This window comes from Pogona vitticeps, chromosome 2 (genome assembly GCF_051106095.1).
Source record: "Pogona vitticeps strain Pit_001003342236 chromosome 2, PviZW2.1, whole genome shotgun sequence".
Lineage (NCBI taxonomy): Eukaryota > Metazoa > Chordata > Lepidosauria > Squamata > Agamidae > Pogona > Pogona vitticeps.
Window position 1 is genome coordinate 25,074,838 of NC_135784.1, and position 17,227 is coordinate 25,092,064.

The window sequence follows — 17,227 nt, forward strand, 5'->3', positions numbered from 1 at the left end:
GCTTCCCTTCCCATCCACAGCCCCACGGCCCCCCCTTCCCTGTCTTCCTCGTCTCCTCGCTGGATCCTGCTTTCTGAGCTCAGGCCCTGCCCCAAGGGTGCCCCCCCCTTCTGACCTCCTTCGACAGAAGCCGGGTGGCTGCCGCAAAAGGACAGGAGCCGCTGGACATGAAGCCCCCCCCCCCCCCCGATTCGCCGGCTCGCCGCTCCGGGTTTGCGCTTGGGACCGAGCACGCTTCCTACTTCCAATCACGTGACTTCGTTCTCCACCTCTCGTCACGTGACAGCAGCCTATTTCCCCCCCGCAAGGCAAGGGGAGCCCCCCACCCTCCGAAGCCTGAGCTCATGGAGACAAGACAGCGTGCTTTTTCTTTGGCTGGTCTTGGGGGCTTCTGGCGAGTGGCAGCTGTCGAAAAGCCCGATCTTGCCCGGGAGAGAAAGCTGCACCCTTTCTTTCTTTCTCCCCCACCCCCGACCGAAAGGGTTCCCTCTTGCTATGGGGTTGGGGAGCCTTGCCTTCAATGGTTCTTAACCTTGGTTACTCAGGTGTTTTTTTGAACTGCAACTCCCAGAAACCCCAGCCAGCACAGCAGGTGGTGAAGGCTTCTGGGAGTTGCAGTCCAAAAAACATCCGAGTAACCCAAGGTTAAGAACCACATGTAGAGTTCTGCTCCCTTATTTATTTATTTAACTTATATGCCGCCCACGCTACCCAAAGGTCTCTGGGCAGCTTACAATAATTAAACTTCAATTAAAATACAATAAAAGATAAAATGATTAAAATACAAACCTTGGTGGGTTTGGCAAGGGCCCCCCCGAAAGGCGGGTCCCTGCCCCGAGGGGTTTGCAGCTAAAATGGGATGGCCATCGCTGAATGACGGGGGTAGGAGGTTTTAAGTATCAAAGTCAAACCAGAGCGTTTTCAGTTGATAGGATCAAGCAGCGGATGATGGGAGAGGCGCTTCCCTGCCTCTCAGGGTAGAACCTACACCAGAGCCGGCCCTGCCAATGGACACAGTGGTGCAACCACCTCAAGACTGCAGGCAGGGAGAGGCTACAGTCCAGTGGCTGATGTATCAATAATCGCTGTTCCACTACAAAAAGTATTCTTCTAGCAATGGAGAACGGCTCAGATCGAGGACCACAGGTGCCCAGGGAATCCTGCACACCCTTCTCTTTATTCCTGGGAACTTGATAGTGCTATCCATGTTCCCGGGGCCCAGAATCAGTGCCCAGCAGAGGGAACTGCATCACTCCATAGTCACTGCGTGCTTCCTGACAGATTTGGTTCTCTGCAGCACTTGGAATGCCCCAGACAGGTGGGGGGGGGGGAAGCTGAAGTTTCCTCCTACAGGACCCCGACAATACCCACCACACTGTTCAAATATGTAGCAACCCAGCATGCTATGCATGGACCCATTAACAACACACTTGGTCACATGGGCTGCTAGATGGCTCAGTGGTTTGGGAGTTCAGTTCTCCCACTGGGCCTCCTTGACAGGGGCTGGATTCAGTAATCTATAAGGTCCCTTCCAGTTTTGCAGTTCTAAGATTATTACAGTGATGATAATAATCCTCTTTAGAAGAGAAAAACATCTCTAAGAAAACTAATTTGTTTGTTCACTTGTTCTTAAGCAACCAATCAACAGCTCCCTTTCTTTCCCACCGCTAGGTGCTTGACCTTCTTCCCTCCGGGCTACTTTTATCAGTTAGTTCTTGACATGCATACTGTATATACTCTGCCCTACGTTTTGCTGTGTAACAGACATGAGGAATGCTAAAATAAAACTTATCATTTACTGTCTGTTCTTTCCCTTGATACACCCGTTTGTTTTCAAGACTGACTTCAATTTTCATCTAATTCTTCACACTAGGCTCCAATTTAATACTGCCACCAAATGCTTATTTTCTGTGCCATTTTTGGGGTTGGGAAGGTTAAAAGAGTCACATTTCTCTCAGAAGGTCTGATGAGCTACAGCTGAAAATGAGTGTGGTAAATATAGTGCATAAATTGGTGCTGTTGTTGAACAAGTTCAGCCTGGTTTCAAATCCTTGCTCAGTCTAAGCAGTTCACTAAGTGGTTTTGCGTGAATTGGCAGCCCTTGGCCTACATTACCTCAGAGACTACTGTGAAAATGAAAGATGCTAGTATTCATTCATGAATGCCCCTTGAGTTAACAAGACAAGAAGATAATGGTAGTAAAGAAAAGGAAAATACTTTTTGGAGTCAAGAACAACAGAAAAAGCATTCTTTAATACAAGTACATATCTGAACACCATGCCAAAAATTCCTCCATCATGGTCAGACACAAAAGAGGAAAGAGAGGTTAATTTAATTTAGAAACTAGCCATGGAATATGCCAGAAACAAAAAAACTTCTTTTGACATGTCTGTTTAAACTGATAGTAGGACCATGAGATTCGTACCTAGTTTCATTTATCCACTGCCTGTAAATATTAAAACCCCCCCAAAAAATGCATGTTTCCAATGTGTATCATGAGAACTGGCCACTAGATGGTCATATAGACCATGTTAAGTACTTTTTTTTGTATTTTTGGAGCATGGATAAGTGAATCAGTGGATACTGATCCTGTGGATAAGGGGATCCTACTGTATATAGCAGACCTGGGCAAAGTGCGGCCCAAGGACCACATACGGCCCACGAGCCACCCCTGTCCGGCCCACGGACATTTTTGAACATCAAAACCATTTATAGCTTTTTGTTTAAAATTAATCAGTCGCTTATCTTTAACATACCACAAAAAGCCTCTTTAGTATTTGTGAAGATTAACAAGTTTAAAATAAAATCATAACATCACTGTTTCATTTTATTTTTAAGTAAAGTTGGTTCAGCCCCTGAACACAGTTCAGATTTTGTGCCCCCCATAGAAATTAATTGCCCGCCCATGGTATATAGCATGTATATATTCGTGCTTTTCTGCCTCTGTGGGGATGATGGTGCTTTGAGCTGATCTCCTGCGGATACTGTGGTCCTACTTGTGTTGTTTCCCACCATACCAGCATTTCCATGTTTTCTCTCCAGGGTGGACTCTCTTTTGCTACAAAGATGGGGATTCCAGAAAAAATATTTTCCACATTCCAAACATGTGTTGTTTTTCTTTTGTTTGGAGATTTCCATGCAGCTGAAGAGCTGATATCTTAGTAAAACATTTCTCACATGCTTGGCATTTGTATGGTTTCTCTCATGTGTGGACTTGTCTATGCCTCACAAGCTGTGTATCGTAAGTAAAACATTTCCCACACTCCTGACACCTGAATGGTTTTTCTCCTGTATGGACTCTGTGATGAATCCCAATTTGTGTTTTCCAAGCAAAACATTTCCCACACTCCTCACATTTGTATGGTTTCTCTCCTGTGTGGACTCTACTGTGCCGCACAAGGTGCGACTTCTCTACAAAACATTTTCCACATTCCAGGCATTTATATGGCTTTTCTCCTCTGTGGACTTTTTCATGTGTCCGAAGGCTTGATACTTGAGTAAAACATTTCTCACAAGCCTGGCATTTGTATGGCTTCTCCCCTGTGTGGCTTCTTTTATGCCTCACAAGCTGGTTATTGTAAGCAAAACATTTCCCACACTCTGGACACTTGAAGGGCGTCTCTCCTGTGTGGACTCTGCAATGGGCCACAAGTTCTGTGTTCCAAGAAAAACATTTGCCACAGTTCTCGCATTTGAAGGGTTTCTCTCCTGTGTGGACTCTTTTATGCCTCACAAACTGTGTATTGTAAGCGAAAGATTTTCCACAGTCCTCACATTTGTATGGTTTCTCTCCCGTGTGGACTCTTTTATGCCTCACAAGGTGTGTATTGTAAGCAAAACCTTTCCCACACTCCGGGCATTTGTATGGTTTCTCCCCAGTGTGGACTCTCTTATGCTGTACAAGGTGTGAATTCTCTACAAAAGATTTTCCACATTCCGGGCATTTATATGGCTTTTCTCCTCTGTGAACTTTTTCATGTGTCCGAAGGCTTGATAACTGAGTAAAGCATTTCTCACATGCTTGACATTTGTACGGTTTCTCTCCTGTGTGGACTCTTTTATGCCTCACAAGATTTGCATTGACAGCAAAATACTTCCCACACTCCTGACACTTGAATGGTGTCTCTCCTGTATCTCCTGTATGGCCTCTGAAATGAACCATGAGTTGTTGTTTCCAAGCAAAACATTTTCCACACTCCTGGCATTTGTATGGTTCCTCACCTGTGTGGACTCTTTTATGCCTCACAAGCTGGGTTCTATGAACAAAACAGGTATCACACTCCTGACATCTGAATAGTTTCTCTCCTGTGTGAACTCTTTTATGCCTCAAAAGTTGTGTTCTCTGAATAAAAGATTGCCCACACTGCTGGCATTTATACGGTCTCTCCCCTGTGTGGAGTCTCCCATGGTATTCAAAGTTTGCTTTCTGAGAAAAGTATTTCCCACACTGAAGGCATTTATAAGGTTTCTCCCCTGTATGAGCTCTGAGGTGTATCACCAAATGTAAATTTTGAGTGAAACATTTCCCACAGTGTTCACATTTGTGTGGTTTTTCTCCTGAGTGAATTCTCTTATGGATTACAAAGACTGAACTGGAAGCAAAGCATTTCCCACAGTAATTGCATTTATATGGTTTCTCACCTGAATGGATCCTCTTATGCCTGATGTAGTGGTACCTGTGCGTAAAACATTTCCCACACTCCTGGCATTTGTACGCCTTCTCACCTACATGGACTTTTTTATGTGTGGCAAGCTGGTAACTATGAGTAAAACATTTCTCACATGCAAGGCATTTGTACAGTTTTTCTCCTGTGTGAACCCTCTGATGGCTTGCTAAGTGTGAATTGCAAGCAAAATATTTTCCACAGTCCTGGCATTTGTATGGTTCTTTTCTTGTGTGAACTGCCTGATGTCTCACAGGGTTAGGACTCTGAGCACTATTTTCATGCTCTTGGCATTCATGTGCTTTTCCTCCTGAAGCAAGACTATGGTGTGCGTCGCTAGGAAAACATTCTCTAGGAACTTCATATATACTGTAGACACTATTACGATCTGCCAGCATCATCTGTTGGACAAAACACTTCCCAGGCACAGTGTATTTGTGGGAGTTCTCTGTGCGACTATGTTCCTCAGCTACATTGGTTTGCTGGTGTTTGGCAAGATCCAATTCAGGGCAAATCTTCGTTTCTCTCCAGTTATCTGAGAATAAGAAAGAGAAGCAGAAAATAGTTATGAAAACCTAAAAGGGGAAATAAAATGGCGTGATGCGCCCTTTTTTTCTTTATATATTCCTGTTGCCAATAAACCGAAGGTGAATGCCTTATTATTCTGTGGAGCAATTATAAGAAGCATTTCTCAAGCATTCAGATTTTATCACAGCTTCGTCTCTATGAATTTTGTTTTTCTTTTCTTTAGTTTTTTGGTAGCTTTATTGTGTGCTGTAGTCATGATAGCAAAATGAAAACTCATACAATGTCAGAATAAAAGCCATGGGAACAAACAACTACCTTTGAGTAGAGGTGCCTTCATGCTTTGTTTTCTGACCTTTTGACACAGGGAGTGGGAGTGCAATGAAAATCTAATTATTTATTATTATTATTATTTATTTAATTTATATCCCGCCTATCTGGACTATAAGTCCACTCTAGGCGGCTTCCAGCATATAATAAGAATAAAATACAATTAAAAAAACGTGCTAAGAGTTGGAGGTGACTTATGGCTGAGCCAGCATCAGAAACCGTGTTTTACTTAGGACCACAGCTCCTTGAGGGCACATACGGCTTAATTATGAAGAATGTTCAAGACAGGGAAGGTCAAAGACAGCTGTCAACTATATATGATGCCCTTCTTCTCATTTCCACATGGGTCACCCCAATCTTGCAAAGCAGTATGAGTGACCCTATCTTCTGGTACATGTCAAATTGGGGAGGATTTCTGCCTGTGCCTTGTTTACATATACAGTTGTGCCCCACTTTACGATTCCCCCGCATTACGATGAATCCACTTCACGATGACGTTTTTGCGATCGCTTTTGTGATCGCAAAACAATGGTCTAAATGGGGAATTTTCGGTTTGCGATGATTGGTTCCCTGCTTCGGGAACCGATTCTTCACATTATGACAATCTTTACAGCTGATTGTCGGGTTTTCAAAATGGCCACCGAGTGATTAAAATGGCTCCCTGCTGTGTTTAGGGACAGATTCCTCGCTATACAGGCACTGAAAATGGCTGCCGTATGGAGGATCTTCACTGGACGGTGAGTTTTTAGCCCATTGGAATGCATTGAACGGTTTTCAATGCGTTTCAATGCGCTTTTTATTTTCGCTTTACGTCGTTTTCGCTTAACAGTGATTTTCCTGGAACAGATTATCGTTAAGTGAGGCACCACTGTAGTTATAGTATTGGAAATGCAATCCAAATGCAATCCAAAGCATGCACATATCCTGTTCTGAACCGCATGCCTTGTTCTGGAAGGAAATCTGGTGCTTTTTCTTCAAAACTGTAGCTGGAAATTTGGTGATGGGACGGTGGGGAAAAATAACCAATGAGTGCAATGCAGGTGAGGGGCTCGATCCCCGACATCTGAGCTACCCTGCTGTAAAACGAAATTTGAAAGCCTACGGATTTCTGTGAATGCCAGTATGCTCATGTCATGCTATTCTAAAAAAGTGGCTTTCCCAGGTACTCATTTGGTCAGGTTTCCCACTTCTCCTTCAATGATGACCATCTCCCAGCCAAAGGTCCTTCCTCCCATTTGTTGCTGACTGTCTCAATTCTAAAGGAAATCAACCCCGAGTGCTCACTGGAAGGACAGATCCTGAAGCTGAGGCTCCAGTACTTTGCCCATCTCATGAGAAGAGAAGACTCCTTGGAAAAGACCTTGATGTTAGGAAAGTGGGATGGCAAGAGGAGAAGGAGATGACAGAGGATGAGATGGCTGGACAGTGTCTGCGAAGCAACCAACATGAAATTGACACAACTATGGGAATCAGTGGAAGGAGGGCCTGGCATGCTCTGGTCCATGGGGTCACGAAGAGTCGGACACGACTAAACGACGACGTCTGGTATTGGCATTGTTGGACTAAAGCAGTGGTCCCCAACCTTGGGCCTCCAGATGTTCTTGGATTTCAAGTCCCAGAAATCCTGGCCAGCAGAGGTGATGGTGAAGGCTTCTGGGAGTTAGAGTCCCAAGGCTGGGGACCACTGGAATAAAGGAAATACAGTGGTGCCTCGCATAACGAGCGCCCCGTTTAACAACAAATCTGCATAGCGATGCAGATTTTGCAATCGCAAAATCGATCACATTGCAGTGTTTAAATAGGGAAAACATCACGTTGCGATGATCAGTAAGTGTTTCGCTTACCAATCTTCGCATCGCAATGTTTTAAAACAGCTGATCGGCAGTTCCAAAATGGCCACCGGGTCAACAAAATGGCCGCCTGCAGCAGTTTCGCACCGATTCCTCGCTTATCGAGGTGGCAAAAATGGCGGCCGGATGGAGGATTTCTGCATAGTGGTGAGTTTTTGCCCCATAGGAGGTTTTTCGTTCCGTATAGCAACGTTCCCGGATAGCAACGATTTATCCGGAATGGATTATTGTCGCTATGCGGGGCACCACTGTACAGGGCTCATTTACCATAAAGCAACTCCCCGTGTTTCTTTCCCCCACCACCTATTTTTGTGTGCCATATTTAAAAAAAGAAAGAGGAAAGATCTGACCACCATCTCCATGTTTGAGTACTTACCGTACAGATAAGAATTTCTAACATATTCATTCCAGTTTTATTACACCTATTATGTCTTTTACGTTTTTCTCCTTCTTTTCAACAGGATACATTTTACAAGAAGCCACATAGCTAGCTGGTTAGTTTTGAAAAATCATTGCCAAAATATATCTGTAGGAGTTGCTTGACCACAGAAACATACATGGGCTTGCAAAAATGAGGAGCCATCAAAGAAAAGAAGAAACTTTAATTCAGTATTGACTTTGTTGGGTTCAAAACGGGACTTTGAATGGCCAATCATGTGCCCCCCAAAGGACCAACCCCAGGGGAATGTTTCCAGTAACATACACACACACTCCTTGGATTTCAAGGATCTGGTCCTGCAAAACACCCCCTCCATCATAGCCAACAGGGGGACTGCTAGATCAGGGGTCTCCAAACTTTTCAGTATGAGGGCCACATTATATATTTTACACATTTTTGAGGGCCGAAGGGGGAGGAAACAGGTTTATAATGTATGAATAATTTTTATTTGGATCAACAAACTTGGATCAACAATACTACAATATTAATGTGAATGATGGAACTGCTTGTTTAATTTCAAAATATTGCCAAACTGAGGTTTCAAGCCTGAGGAGCCAATGACTAGAATGGACTGAAGATGCTCATCAGATAAACTTGCTCGATAATTGGACTTGGCATACTTCATTTTTAAAAAGGTTTGTTCACACGAGTATGTTGTACCAAAGACTGACACAAATACGCAAGCAAATTGCTTCAAATTTGGAAAGTGCTCAGGCTGCAAAGATTTATAAAATTGGATCAGATTTCCTTTTTTTATACAGGTCTTTCACTCTAGCCGCCTAGAGTGGTCCTAACTGACTAGATAGGTGGGTTATAAATAAAAGAAATAAAATAATAAAATAAATAAAAATAATTGTCATTTGACTGAAGATCAAAAATTTCCATTTGAAACTGACTTTGGACTTTTTCAACATTGCAGTCAAAAGGATTTTGAAACAACCTTATTTCATCGGTTTTTCCATCAAGATCAGAAAATCTTTCCTGAAATTGTTTTCGCAAGTCAGAAATTAATTTTGTTGCAAATGAAGAAGGAAATTCTGCTTTACATTCTTCAAGAATTTTTTGACAACATGGGAAATAAACCAAGTTATGAACTTTCACTTGTCTTTGAAGTAGCACAAGTTTTGCCCTGAATGCCTCGACATGCGCAAAGAGATCACAAATTAAATTTGTTTCACCTTGCAACTTCAGATTCAATTGGTTCATATGGCCTGACATATCTGCAAAAAGTGCCAATTTCCAAAGCCAGTGAGTGTCAGATAAAAGTGGCTGAGGTCGATTCTGTTCCGTCAGAAACAAATCAATGTCTTTTCTGAGCTGAAAGAACCATGATAGAACCTTTTCACAGATAAGCCATCGAACTGCTGTGTCATATAGCAGGCCAACCATTACAGAATTGGTTTCTTTCAGAAAATCACGAAACTGATGATGATGAAGCCTGTGAGATCGAATGAAATTCACTGTTGAAACAACAGGTTTCAGGATACAAGACATATCCACATATTTTCCACACAATGCTTGCTGATGGATAAGGCAATGCAGAAACATCGGCACTGAGACTCCACCAACCGCACAAGCTTTTGTGATTTGTCCAATCAAACCTGTCTTCACTCCAGACACGTTCTTTCCTCCATCAACTGTCACACATTGCAGTTTATTCCACTCCAGGTTATAGTCAGACACAGTTTTTTTTGCAATTCTTTGAAGATGTCATCTCCAGTTGTTGTACTGTGCATGCTGTGCGCTGACGCTAATTCTTGGGAGACATTAAAGTCACTGTCGACGCCACGGATGAATACTAGGAGTTGTGACGTCTCAGACACATCCGTTGATTCATCAAGTGCGAGAGAATAGAACCGAAAACTTCTTGCTTTGTCCACAGTTTGATGAACTATATCGCCTCCTATAGTTTCGATTCTTCAAGCAACAGTACTTGATGCAAGACTCAATGTTTTGAAAAGATTCGCTTTTTCTGGGCATAACTCTTCCACAACTTCCATCAGACACTATTTTATTTATTTATTTTTTTATTTATTTTTGGACTTCTATACCGCCCCATAGTGCTAGAAGCACTCTCCGGGCGGTTTACAATTTAATTATACAGGCTACATATTGCCCCCCCCCCCCCCAGCAAGCTGGGTACTCATTTTACCGACCTCAGAAGGATGGAAGGCTGAGTCAACCTTGAGCCGGCTACCTGGGATTTGAACCTCAGGTCGTAAGCACAGTTTTAGCTGCAGTACAGCGTTTTAACCACTGCGCCACGAGGCTCTTTATGAGACGTCCGTCAGTGAACGGCTTTCCTCTTTTAGCCGAAGCATAAGCTACTTTGTAACTGGCCCTGGTTAAAGCTTCATTTTCAGTTTTTTGCTTCATAAAAACAGATGGTTGGGAAAGAAAGCTGTGTTCCATTGATTCAATTTTTTTGAACGCTGTGATTCTATGTATTGGGAATAACTTGACTGATGTTTGGTCTCATAGTGCGGACGTACGTTGTACTCCTTCAAAACAGCAACAGTGTTGTTGCATATGATACACAAGGCTTTATCACCAGCTTGTACAAAGAAGTACTTTACGCCCCAATCTTTATTAAATATTTGGCCCTCGTGGTCCACCTTTCTCTTCCTTTTCCCTCCCATAACTGAAGGGTATATATCTGAAATATATAACAGCTAGTCTTTAAAATGCCACCACGTTTTTGTGGTTTTCATTTGTTCTTTTATTTCTATTTTACATTTATTTACAGTATTTTTATCTAGAATGCTCGCACAGACGAACAAGACTACCTCCTCTACAACTACAGCCTTATTATTGTTACTTTAGGTATGAAATTGCAATAATTTGTTTCAAAATAATTTGTTTCAAATAAATAATTTGAAATAATTTGTTTCAAAATATCAGAAATAATCAGATGACCCTTGGAGATCCTTCCAGTCTCTGCAGTTCTAGCATTTGTTAGGTGAAATAATTTGTTTCAAAATATCTCTGCAGTAAAAGCTTTTCTGAGTCCTTGGGGTCCTCCTGAATCATTTTTCCCCCTCAACTTAATTCAAAGACATATTCCCTTATTTTTAAAAAGAAGAAATCTTTATCTCTCTTTTTTTACTTCCAGCACGTACAGTGCAACCCTAGACAGACAGAGAGAGAGAGAGAAGCCTGGGGAAGGGTGGGAGCTTCGTTGTTTTCCCACAGCAGATAGGAAGAGAGAGAGAGTGCATGTGTTAGTACAGGGGATGAGTGAGAGACCAATCCTGTTAGGTGATGTTAGAGAAGGTGGGAGGCGGGGGCCGGGTGGGAAATTCCTAGAGTCGCTACTATTCATTCTAGGCAGCTGTGGACCCCCAGCATACTGGACCGGGCCAGATAAAAAGGCAAGGTGTGCTGGACGTGGCCCGCGGGGCATAGTTTGGAGACCCTTGTGCTAGATGGACAAGTTCTTGCTGACATTTAGAGGAGGGATAAACAATCTAACTTGGCAGAAGGCACCGTCCTGACTGTGACTCTTCAGATGAAAGGCTTGCTACCCCACTTACCTGATCAGCAATAATGCTTTCTCATTCTTTGGGGGCCCATGATGATCATGGGTGCACGGTTCCTCTTAGTTCTTTTTCCCAAGGCTCATTGGCCATACCCTCTTCTCATACATACGAAGAGCTTCCTCACCTGACAGCTGTCCGGCAACACTTCCACTTCCTTCGGACACTTGGTTGTGTAGATCTTCTTCCTGCTCTAACTTTTTGACATTGGTAGGAGATCCTAAATTGAATAAACAAGATGAAAACAGGCAGGTGATTAGCCATGATGAGATGTTTCATCACCTAACAAATGCTAGAACTGCAGAGACTGGAAGGATCTCCAAGGGTCATCTGATCTAAACAATGCAGGCATACAAGCTGGTCCCTCACCTGACTGATCCCAGGGAACACTTGAAATCTCCACAGTTCCCTGGTTGTGCAGATTCTCCTCTTCTTCTGCCTTTACAACAACATTCAGAAATCCTGAATTAAAGGAACGAGACAAGAAAAGAGACCTTTGGGTAGTGTGGGCGGTATATAAATTAAACAAACAAACAAACAAACAAACAAACAAACAAACAAACAAACAAACAAATAAAAGGTAGTCAGCCAGGGTTGCAACATTCCAGAACTAATTGACTGCAAGCATCGTACAATCAGAGAATCACAGAACCATAAAATTACAGAGTTGGGAGAGACCCAATCAACTGGCTCAGCAGCTTCCCGATGCAGTTCTACAAAGAGCTCCCTCACCCGTCCGGTTATCACTAGAGCTTGTGATTTCTTCAGATCCTTGGTTGTAAATCCTCTCCTCTTCTGACTTTACGAAAAACTTTGGAATCCCTGAATTGAAGGGAAAAGGTAAAAAGAGGTGGTCAGCAACAATGAAATACTTCATAACTAATAGTAAAAAACTATAGATTGACAGAAAGGGAGTCTTCCAAAGCTCATCTCATCCCACCTTTCTGCCAATACAGAGATATGAACAGCTACCTCACCTGGTTGCTCTCCAGCTCCTGTGTTTTCCTTGGATCCCTGATGGTACATCCCCTCTTTCTCCTCTGACTTTATGGAAATGTCAGAAAATCCTGAATTGAAGAAAAGAAGCAAAAACATGTGGATCAGCAGGAATGCAATGTTTCAGCTATTCACTGGCCACAAGAATCATACACTTGTCGAAGTACTGAATGACAGAACTTTGGAAGGTCCTTCCAGTCACTGCGCCCAGCCCACTGCGAAAGCAATGAGGTGAAGGGCTACCTCACCTGAGTGAAGACCAGCAATGCCTGTATTTCCTTTGGGTCCCTGGTTGTAGAACTCTTCTGCCTCCTCTGGTTTTATGAAAAGGTTAAGAATTCCTGAATGAAGGGAAAGAGAGACGAAAAGAGATGGTCAACAGGGATACAATCTCCCATCAGTTAATTGGCAGCAAGCATCATAAAAATCATAGAATCATGGAGTCATAAAACTGTAGAGATAGAAGACGTGACCCAGTCCTTTATCTATGTAGTTATATGAGCATCCCCCTCACCTGACTCGTGAGATCCCTGGTGATCCATTTCCTCTTTTACCTCAGGTTTTATGGCAATGTCAGTATATCCTGAATTGAAGGATAAAGGCAAGAAAAAAATGTTCAGCGATGATGCAATTCTTCATTTATTAAGTGGCGGGAGCAGTAAAGCTTAGAAAATTTGCCAGCTCTAGCTTAAATGGGTAGTCTCTGCTGTTCAAAACATCTGGAGTAAATCAAAACAGAATTCAGTTTAATTGTTGAGCCATTTTTAAAACTTAAAAATATCAAATCTTTTTTAAAGTACAGTAAATATTCCTAAAAATTGCAGAGAACAAACATTAGCTGATGTTTTCCCCCTTTTTTCCTTTAAGCTGGGATTTTATTTTTTCTCAAATTAAAATTTATGCAAGTTTAATCAGCTAAGAATTCTTTAACCAGGTGATACCAGCTGTACAGTCCCACTTCCTCCTCTGCCTTCACATCTGTATCACAAAATCCTGAACGGAAAGAAGGAAGCAGGAACAGGTGGTTAGCAAAGGTGAATGATTTCATTCATTCCTTGGCTGGAGTACTTCACCCTTGACTAACTGGCCCAGCTGGCATGGGCCGATGGATGCATTGCGACAGGCTTGCAGGGTGGACTCTGCCACATTTATGGAAACTTTCCATTTACAGGTGAAAGTATGGAAGTGATCATTCACAAAGCTGTGTTGGTGATTATGGCCCTAGGAATACACTGTTAACAATAAAGTATAACAAGCAAAATCCAAAGAAACAAAACAAAAAGAAAAAACGTGACACCTTAAAGACTAACTACAGTGGTGCCTCGCATAATGAGCGCACTGTTTAATGACGAATCCGCATAGTGATCTATTTTTTTAGATTGCTAATGCGATTGCATTGCAATGTTTTAATGGGAAAAACATTGCATTGCGATGATCCGTAAGCGTTTCGCTTACCGATCTTCGCATTGCGATGTTCCTAAAACAGCTGATCTGCGGTTCCAAAATGGCCACTGGGTGCCCAAAATGGCTGCCACAACCATTTTCGCATGGTTTCCTCGCTTACCGAGGGCGCAAAAATGGAGAAACTTCGTTGAACGGTGAGTTTGGGCCCCATATGGGTTTTTCCGTTCCGTTTAGCGATGTTTCCACATAGCGACGATTAATCTGGAACGGATTAACATCGCTATGCGGGGCACCACTGTATTATATTTTAATGTGAGCTTTCATGGACACGTCCACTTCACCAGACGTATGGAAACAGAATGAAATGTTGAATCATTCCATTCTGTTTCACAAGTTAGAACATTCTAAATATTCATTGGCTCTTGGGTGTATGGTACATCTACATGCAGTAATTTATGGCCTATGTTGTTTTGGGGTACTGTTAGAAATTTTCCTCCAGGAGACAGAAAACAGACATCATGTCTGAGCAAAGGTGGGAGGGAGAAAAGACAAGAGAGAAGGGGTGTGTTTTGTTTGTTTTTGGAAGGCAGGGGATTCAGTTAAAACTCAAGCAAAAACAATCTATAAAAATAAATGTAAAAGTGAAAGAAAATAGCAGAGGAATCACATGTGCTAATGTAGGGAATATTGAGTTTTTACTTTTGAGCCTTATGATGAGAGATGGGTTTGGTACCTTGTTTCCCCCCAAAAAGACAGGGTCTTATATTAATTTTTTTTTTCCAAAAAACGCATTAGGGCTTATTTTCAGGGGACGTTTTATTTTTTTCATGTACAACCATCTACATTTATTCAAATACAGTCATGTCATCTTCTTCTGGTTGCTGCACAATAGTGGAGGGCGGGGTTTCACTTAACTGGGGCTTATTTTTCGGGTAGGGCTTATATTACGAGCATCCTGAGAAATCATACGAGGACTTACTTTCAGGTTAGGTCTTATTTTTTCGGAAACAGGGTAGTTATGAAGGAAATAGAACTGGTGGTAGATAACAGCAGATGTATGACGTTTGGTAATGATTTCAGAAACCTTGGCTTATAAAGTGTAAGTTGCAGAAAGGTCTACTTCCACCGCACAGTCCTGCAGCAGCACTGAAAGAACGCAAGGGGAGAGATGCTAGAAAGATGCAATGTGACCAAGTGACTCTGACATCTTTTTACAGTTAATTATCCTTGGTAGCCCATCCATCACCTGAGCTGGTCCTGGAGAAGGTCTCCGATTCACTCCCATTCAAGCCATGTGGGTCTTCCTCTTGGTCCACCTTGACTGTTATGTTAGGAAACCCTGATCCAAAGAGGGGGGGAAAAAGAGAAAATGGAATGAAGAAGGACAGATTGACCTCCAGGCCCTCTGTTTGTTTGCTTGTTCGTTTTTTTGCTGCCTTTCTTCTGAAGGATCCAAGGTGGCTTAGAGAAGGTCAAAGAAAGAAAGTTAAAAGCCAATTAATAAATTATCACAGTATTTAAAAGCATTAAACAAATATCCTATTAAAACTCATAATAAGAATGATATTAAAAGCACAAGTAAAACATAGAATAAAATGCTTCCTTTTAAAATCCCCTTGGTTGTCATTTAAAGCAGGGGTCTCCAACCACAAGGCTGCAGACCAGACCATCCCGCTCTGTGGCCTTGGAAGGACCCGGCCACGGAGACAGATTTTCAAGGGCCAAAGGAATGAGTGCATACCCGCAGATGCGTGTGCACATTCCTGCCCACACGCACGCACGCTCACACACACATGCCCTCCGCATGCATACCCGGACGTACTCACGCCTGCCGCCCTGCCCTGCCCCCACCCGCCTGATGCACCCCCCGACGTGCGACCCATGCACATCCCCACTAACAGATGCCCGCCAGCACCACCCCAGTCCTTGGGAGAATGGTCTTCAACTAAACCAGTCCCTGGTGTCAAAAAGGTTGGAGATCACCGATTTAAAAGAAAGCATGCCAGAAGAGAAAAGTCTTTGTCTGGTTGCAGAAAAACAGCAGAGATGGGACCAGCCTGGAGTTCCAGAGCAGTGGGAGCAGTGACAGAGAAGACCCTTGGCTGTGTCCCCACCAAATGTGCAAGGGGTGGGTGGGACCGACAGAAAGAGTCTCTCCTGATTATCTTAATGCCTGGGTAGGCTCATAAAGGGAGATACAGTCTTTTAGATAGCTTGGAGCCAAGTCATTTAGGGTTTTATAGGTTAAAACCAGCAATTTGAATTGTGCCCAGCAATAGATTAGCAGCTACTGGAGCTGATCTACTATGACCCTGTGACCAGCCCCGGTTAGCAATCTGGCTGCAGCATCGGGATCTGCAGCAGTTTTTGAACAGTCTCCAAAGGCAGCCCCATGTAAAACACATTACAGTAATCCAGGCAAGATGAACTAAGGCATATGTCACAAAGTCCAGAACAGGCCTCTCAAGGAACAGGTGCATCTGGTGCACTAGTTTCAATTATGCACAGGCAGTCCCGGCCTCCACAGACCCAAGAGATGAATCCAGGAGCACCCCCCCAAGTTGCACACCTGTGTTTTCAGAGGGGGGGGTCATCCCATCCACCACAGGCGGAATCCCTATTCCTTGCTCTTCCTTTCGACGGACAAAGGAGCAGCACCCCTATCTTGTCTAGATTAAGTTTCAGTTTATTCCTCCTCATGCGGTCCATTACTGACCAGATATCGACCTAGAGCTGAAACTATTTCTTTGAATTTAGGTGGAAAGAAGAGGGAGCGTTGGGTGTCATCTGTATTCTGGTAACACTTAACCCCAAAAACTCTGGACAACCTCTCTGAAGGATTTCCTGCAGATGTTAAAGAGCACAGGAGACCAAACCGGACCCTGAGGGCCACCACAGGCCCACAGGTCAGGGGGTCGAACAGGAGCCCCAGCACCACCCTCTGGGTTCATTGCAGGAAGGACCCAAGCCGCTGTTAAAACAGGGCTTCCAAGAAAAATTGCTTTTTTTGGGATGCCATTTTCAGCAGTATCAAAAGCCACTGAGAGGTCCAGCCGAACCAACAGGGATACACCAAAGCCGTCTCCATTCCATAACCAGTCCTGAAGCCAGACTGAAATGGATCCAGGTAAGATGTGATCTTGTTTTGTTCACACATTTCTTGTGCACAAGTGGGGGAGGAGTGGCTCTCTAGACATTTTTAGACTGCAGGTCCCATCAGCCCTCACCACAGTGAGAGACCGGAGATAAAGGAGCAGGATTTCATCCTAACAAGATATGGGGGGGGGGGGGTCACACCTTCTTCGTTGCTGCTCTGGAGAGTGAAACTCACTTCAGTAATTCGTACCACTTCTGTTTTGTCTTCCTCACCTATGTCGTCCTGGGATATGTTCTCCATGTTCTCCAAGATTAGCTGATCTAGAAACGAGGTGTCCTCGCCAAATCAGGATATCATAGCAGGTCTTCTCGGCCAAAGCCCTGTGC

The 17,227-nt window shown here is 43.4% G+C and overlaps 1 protein-coding gene across 1 annotated transcript in view; it reads right to left on the reverse strand.

Moving 5' to 3' along the window:
* LOC110071606 (uncharacterized) overlaps positions 1-17,227 on the reverse strand; it is a 42,243-nt gene that overhangs the window by 8,316 nt on the left and 16,700 nt on the right. The window contains exons 9-11 of the mRNA XM_078388438.1: positions 11,714-11,806; positions 11,472-11,564; positions 3,207-5,199 (exon numbers count right to left, since the gene is read on the reverse strand). Of these exons, the coding sequence (XP_078244564.1) occupies positions 3,207-5,199; positions 11,472-11,564; positions 11,714-11,806 (2,179 nt within the window). The remainder of the gene's footprint in view (positions 1-3,206; positions 5,200-11,471; positions 11,565-11,713; positions 11,807-17,227) is intronic.